Raw genomic sequence first — 6,979 nt, forward strand, 5'->3', positions numbered from 1 at the left:
TATAGGGGCAAGTGAACAGTCATGGGGCTTGGATCTAGGTGGCAACTGAACTGGCAGAAGTGACGTGGGGCAAGGAAGGAACACGCATTCGCAGAGCACTTCTTATGTTCCAGGCACCACGTAGGCACTTGCTTTCATCCCAACCCTTTGAGGTTTGGCATTCTCAGTGCATTTTGCAGATTGCGGGGATTCTGAGGCCAGCTTCTTAGGCTCCATGAGCCTCATATGAGTAGGGAGGAGAGTGCCTTTGGGGAGGAGTCCTGAGGATGAAGGTCAATCTGGAAGGGTGGGGCTGGGACTGGGGGCCACCTGGAAGCTCTGCTTTGATCTGGGTGGAAATGCTGAGCCCTAAATAAACGGCTTTGGGCTTTTGAGCCTGGCCAGACTGAGAGGACTTAAAATAAGTTTGTGATTCTCATTAATGAACCTTTTTCAGAAATAGGCTCGGAAGAGTGAGGCTGGTGTAAAATGGAGGTGAAAATTACAAAAAGATTTGGGGAAACTGGTTTGAGATTTCTGGGTTACTATCTTTTCTCTGCCTGGGCTCCCCCTCCCCCACAGGGGAATAGTAATAGTTGTAGCTGGTGGTGCTTTGTGCCAGACGCTGTTTACTATGCATGCATTGTCTCATTGAACCCTAACAACCCTTTTTAGCTGTATTCGAACAGTTAACAGCTGAATTGACTGAGGCACAGAGAGGCTGAGTAACTTGCCAAAGGACACACAGCTGTCAGGCGACGGCTTGGATTGCGACCTCCTGGTGTGGCTCCAGAGCGCACACAGCGAACACTGGTGCTGTATTGGTGACAGGCATGCCCTTAGTGATAGAGAATTACAAGGCGGGAAGTGATGCTTACAGCCCGAGGGAAAGCAGATAACTGGTGCAGTTTAGGGCTTGGGAATGAGGCTGGGTTGAGGCGGCGTCCCTGGCATTTTGCCTTGACCCGCTTGCCTTAAGTACATGGACTGCTTTGCTTCCCTATGTCTCACCTGTAAAATGGGTCTACAGATGCCCTTCCTACTTCATGAGATTCTTGGGAGGATGCATATAGAAGCTTCTTAGTAAACAGTATCTGTGAAGCATGAGCCCACTTTGAGAAGGAAAAAAGAAATATTTCCCCAATATGTGTTCACACGTTCGGGGGTATTTCTCCTCCTCTGTTTTTTGTTCCTCTGTAACCTGTTTCTTATTCTACATTTCTCTGTTGAATGTTTTATATTCTGTATTTACTAGCAACTTCACCGTGGGCTTGGTTTTCCCTGGGCCTCAGTTTTCTCATCAGTAAAACGGTCATGCTTAGCCCCGACCTCCTTGTGGAACTGTGGCGGAGTATGAAAATTGATATTTGTGTTTAGAACAGTGCCTCATAGCTAAGTGGTCAACAAAAGGGAGCTATTATTAGTATTACTTGTTTCTGGCTGTCTTCCCATGGGTAACAGATCTTCCTGACAGGTCCCCAGGTAGCCCAGGAGTCTAGTAGTTAGTGGTTCAGTGACTATTTGTTGACTGACTGGTCGCATTGTTTTCTTCCCTTTGAAATCTGAAGTTTAGCTGCCAGGTGACACGTTAGGCGTTGGTTTCCTACTTAATGGATGTAGATGTCTCCGTGGGTGGTGGATTTACTCAAGATTAAACCTGAATGGCAGGTCACTGGAAATTATTTTACACCAGTGTTTCTCAGCTTGGGTACTGTGGACAGTTTGCACACATCATTCTTTGTTACGTGGCCGTCCTGTGTACTGTAGGGTGTGTAGCAGGCGGCAGCCCTAGCCTCTGTGCCCGCTAGATGCTCGTAGTACTCCCTCTCTTTGCCTAGTTGTGACAATCAAAAATGTCTTCAGGCATTGCCAAGTGTCTTCTGCGGGACCTGGTTGAGCACCACTGCTTTACACTGTTCTGAACACCTGAGCCCCTTAAAAGTGGCACCTGATCAGTGCCAGTGGCATGTTCTGAGCTCCTGGGTGTCAGATGTAGATGTGGTCCCTGGTTGGGCAGTGTCTGGTACGTAGTGAGAGTTACATAAATGTTGTTATCATCTGTTTCCCCATAGCCATTTCAAATATATATCTTGCATAGTTAAATACATGAATGTGATCAGAAAGGATTCAAAAAGCAGTCCAGCGTTTCCTGCTTTCTTGGGTGACCCCGCAGCCCTCTGCGAACCCAGAGCCCACGCACGCAGCGCCTGTTTCTTTCACCCGGGTTCTATTTCTGGCCTTTTTCTTTTCCCCCACTTGGATTTTGTTCCATGCGTCTACATAAGATGTGATTCCTTCTTTATGCCATTTTATGGCTGTTTCACGAGGTTTTGCATCATTCCCGTCGATGACATGGAAGTTGCTTCTACAGGCAGCTGCAGTGGCGAGGCCGGGCACTTGCGTGCCTGTGGGCCACAGGACGCATTCTTAGAATCCCCGCATTGATTTCTGGGTGATGTTTTAGCATCCTTTTGGCCGGGGCAATTTGGGTGACATTGTGGGTCTGAAATCTTTGCTTCCCCGAAGGAACATGACAAGGTGACTGTAGAGGGCCTATCCCTCCTTCCCTGGTGTCTTAAGAGAATTTTCTTGTCTTCATTAATTAATGAAGAGGGGCTGTACCCCACCCGGGACATGGTGGGAAACGTTCGTTGCCTGGTTATTAGCGACACCTGGTCCTTCATTTGCACCTTTCCCAAAGCCTCTTCATTTCCCTTTTCTTCTCTCTGCTTCATCTGCGGCCGCCCAGGCGGTCTTTTTGTTTCTAAATCGACCCTCTGATGCCACAGTTCCCCACGGCTATTTGAAAGCCACCCACCGGCACCTGAGCTTTCCAGAACCTGAGCCGGCCCGGAGGGTGGGGCCCACCACACTAAAGTCCCTGCGGCCTGGATAAATAATGCAGCCCGGCTTCAGCCACCAGAACCAGCTCTTCCCGCGAACCTTCTCAGCCAGCTATGATGTAAAGGCCAACGGCAACCGGTTACTCCACATTTTCTTTGTGGTGGTTTGGCTGAGTTTTAAGGGCCTCGGATATGTATGTCCACACGTGGGACGCAGCCTTCTGGGCCTGTGGAGCGGGTGGGTGGGGTGCAGTGGTTTCTAGTAGGGAGCTGGGCTCTGCCTCCCCGCCTCTTTGTAAAATTTGAAAAAGCTTGGCATTCTAGAATCAGGAAATTCCTGTTGAGATGTTGTCGTTTTTCCAGAAGGCCTCATCCCAGCTGAGGGGGGAGTAAGGGCTGCTGTGGCTGCCATCGCCTCTAGTTGTCGAGGTCTAAACAGTGAATTCATTGGTAAATCAGCCTCTTTTCCCTAAATTGGAGCAATTTCTGTCCTGCCAGGAGGGTGTGGAAGTTCACCTTTTACATATGAATATGCCCTTGAATCACCATTTCTGTATTATTGAGAGAGAGAGAGAGAGAGAGAGAGAGAGAGAGAGAGAGAGAGAGAGAGAGAGAGACTGTATATGTAGTGGGAAAATGGTTTTCTCATTTCTAGGAGAGGCACATAGAACTAAAGATAATTTGGAACAATAAACAATTATTTAAAAAAAAAAACCCCAAAAAACGAAAAACACCTTCAGAATGCAAAGCACCACCCGTCCCTTTGATATTCTCATTCCAGCCACAGCAGAAACAACTGCAGTTTGTTGTGTCGATTCACATCTGGCGAGATAAATGGCTCCTTCAGTGCAGTGCTGTGTGCTGAAGACGTGCAGCCTAGCCGAGCTGCTGTCTCTCCTGGGTGATAAATTAGAGCCGAAAGCCCGGGGACATGAAAGCATGGCGCCCTGCCCCGGACTGCCTGGTGGCAGAGAGGTGAGGGTGTCCTCGCCCGGTCGGGAGACCTAGTGCGTACAAGACCCGGGCTGGCCTGGTAAGTGGTGAGTCTCAGCCTGTCCTCTTCGCCTCTTCCTCCTCCCCCTGGGAGAGGCTGCTGAGGATCCGGAAGCAGGAATGTCTGCCGTGTGTGAGCCTCTGTTCTCTCTGAAAGAGAGACTAGGCCCCCTGAGCAGCAGCGCTTTCTCAATGGCAGGTAAGCACCGCTTCCCAGGGCTGCCTGCCCCTCACTTGCGTGGTCTCTGAGGTAACCGGGGTTCCTGCCTTGACGTTCACCCCAGTTGAAAATGACCTTTTGGTTCCACTCCTTCATTTCCATTCCAGCCCTTCTTTTCCTGGTCTGGGTGAGAAGTTCAACGTTCACATGCGGGAGACGTTTTAGAAGGCCAGCTTAGGGGAGAGCCCCCTTTCCAAAGGAGGCTGTGGCTGGCCCAAGTTAGCGGGCCATAGCCTCGTCTCCAAGATGCTGTGGGTCGAGGAGGTGTTCAAGTGTGAGCAAAACCATTCGCTTGAGAGTCGTTTTTTTCTCGTGTCCTTGTCACTTGGGCATTCTCTGCTGTGAGAAACAGTTTGCCCCCTCCCCACCCCACCCCCCATTCTTCGCTCCTGATTTCTCATTTCTGTTTTGGGCCTGGAGGAAGGTCTGGGCTTTTGTTTCATTATGATGTAATTACTGGCGGGAGAGGGCCCTAAGATTCCTGGGGAGGGAGGCCTGTCTGGGTACCTGCTCTGTCTCTGGGAAATGCTTTGGAATGATTAACTATGCTCTGCTTTGCTGCTTCTGGGAGAGCAGTGAGCAGTACGTGGTCATGTTTGACATAGGCCATGGTGAGGGCTGGCTGTTACCGGGTGTGGTGGCTGTGATTGCACCTGGTGCCTGAGCCAGTGCAGGTCTCTGCCTCTGACCCTGCCTTCACAGTCCCCCGAGGAAACCTGGACTTTGCAGCCTGATTGGAATGGAGAGACCACGTGATTCCGGTCTCCACTTTATGTAGCCTGGCATTTCCATAACTTTGAACTTGTGGCATTAATTTAAAATGTTCCTCTGAGAAACCGAGCTCTGTTTTTGGAGAGGGGTGGTAAAGGAGGAGGAATGGTTGTTGGTTTAAAAAAATAGCTACTACTTATTGAGTACTGTCCTCTTTGCCAGGTGTTACGCTAAGAGTTTGAATTAACTCATTCGATCCTTTGATAAATCCACAAGAACCACGATCTCTATCTTATTGAAGAACAGAGGCATAGGGAAGTGTAGGTTTCTTAAGGCCACAGTGCTGGGCAGCGGCCCAGCTAAGCTCCCCATCACTGCGACACCCTGCCTGCATCATCTGGACTGGATCTGTCAGAGTATGTGCCCCCGAATTCTGTGTAGGGTGACCATCTTGTTCTGGCTTGCCTGCAATCTGCCCATCTCTGGCTAGCCACCAGTTGGTCACCCTGCTTCTGTGGCCTTTGATGCCTGTTGGCCGAGTTTCTCTTGCCATGCAGGCCCCAGCAGGCTTGCCGTCGACATCATTAAGGAAATTTAACGCCCACAAAAACACACCACAGGGCTGGTCCTTGTGGAGACAGCCTCGGCCTTTCAGCTGGGGCCCTTTCCCTCTCCAGAGGAGACAATTCCCTGGGATGATGTGTCATTTCCTAGGCTCTGGGGAATGGCGAGTGCTGTGACTCAGGTGCCGGATGTGGGTGGGGGTGGGTGTGCCTGCTGTGGCCTGTTGGGGAGGCTGGATGGACATTGGAAAGGAGTGTTGGGGGAGGGGAGGTGGACATGGAGACCCTCTTCACCACCCCCAGCCTATTTTGTGGCATAGGCCAGGTTCTGTCACCACGATTTTCCAAGATTGGGAGGTAAAGCGCTTCTTGGGGACCACCTTCGAGAGAATGGCGTGCGGCATCAGTGAACGACACGCCGTTTCCCACCTTTCTCCCAGTTCCTGGAGCACCTTGTTGAACTTCTCCCCCCCCCTCCCCCCCGCCCCGCAGTTGAGAAAAGAAAAAGGCAAAACTAGAGTGTGCTCTTAAAAAACAGACCCTGAATTAGGAAGTTGTCTTGTACAGAGCTAAGCCTCTGCCTGGCATGGGGCTGTGCCTGGGCCTTGGGGTCACACCACTGCCTGGGTTCAAATCCCAGCCCGGCCACTTGTGTGATCTTGGGCAATGACTTAGAGGGAAGGACAGTGAAAGGCATTTTGAACACTGCCTGGTACATTGTAGGTTGTTTGTAGGTAATAAAGTCAGTCTTAACTGTTGATACTGTGGCTCAGGAAAGCCGAGAGGCTGTGGGTTATCTTGAAGTGAGGCGTCCGTTAAGTCGGCGGACATTAGGAAGGGCTGAGCAGGATTATTTCTGGTGGTTTACAAGACACAGGTTCGGGAACCATCTCCTCACATGCTTGGCTCCTAATACCCGTAGACCTTCCCATATTATTAAGATTTCAGTGAAATGTCACAGGAGGGGAAAATTCTGCTGCTTCCTGCTGCAGGCCAAGCTGTTCTCCTGAGTCATTGCTCTGTCCTCTGGGCAGCTCTCTCCCTGGCCTGTTTAACTCCTTCAGAACCAGACTTATGTTGGGGGGACGGGGGTGGAAGGCAGAGAGGGTTGCCCCTGGGCCAACCCAGTGGAACCACAGGTCCTGCTACCTCACAGAACCGTCTTTCAGCTCTAGGGTGAACCGTTTCCCTGGTGATTCAGGCTGCGGTGGCTTTTATCATCTTGTTCCAAGTTTATAGATGAAATGTGTTTAACAATACATCCTCATCAGAATTAAATCCTTAAAGAAGGAAAAAGAAAACTTGACTTGGCTTTCTGAAAAAGGTCGTTAAGGTGGCTTTGTTATTGTGACTACAGCAAGGCCCACACTTACCATTCTGTCACCAGTGGCCTGGCCCCCCCTGGAGTGGGTAGGGATTTTTTTAGCTAAAACGCTGATCTGATCTCTCAGACCTCCGAAAGACACTCAATCTAGCCAGCATTGCCCTTTTTTTCTCTCTAAGAGCCTTCATTGAGAGCTTCTGCTGTTGACAGATGTGTCTGTTGTTTGGAATCTATTAAATTTATATCCCTTGGATGCAGCTGCTGAATTCTCTCTCATTAACTCTGGAGGAAGTCGGTGTGTTTGTAACCAGGAGCAGAGTCAGGGGTTTTTGTGTCTTCCTGAGAC

General features: G+C 50.1%; 1 protein-coding gene across 43 annotated transcripts in view; it reads left to right on the top strand.

Annotated features, from left to right (window-relative positions):
- The window catches only part of ZMYND8 (zinc finger MYND-type containing 8), a 109,874-nt gene that overhangs the window by 25,934 nt on the left and 76,961 nt on the right, over positions 1–6,979 (top strand). Inside the window, exon 1 of one of the 43 annotated variants that reach the window (XM_023536098.1) lies at positions 3,607–3,855. The exons of 41 other annotated variants lie outside the window; for them this stretch is intronic. Coding sequence is in view for 1 of the 2 variants with exons in the window: in XM_023536082.1 (XP_023391850.1) it covers positions 3,936–4,014 (79 nt within the window). In the remaining variant the exon portion in view is untranslated. One more of the 43 variants, XM_023536082.1, reaches the window with a different exon arrangement.

This window comes from Pteropus vampyrus, unplaced genomic scaffold (genome assembly GCF_000151845.1).
Source record: "Pteropus vampyrus isolate Shadow unplaced genomic scaffold, Pvam_2.0 Scaffold147, whole genome shotgun sequence".
NCBI lineage: Eukaryota > Metazoa > Chordata > Mammalia > Chiroptera > Pteropodidae > Pteropus > Pteropus vampyrus.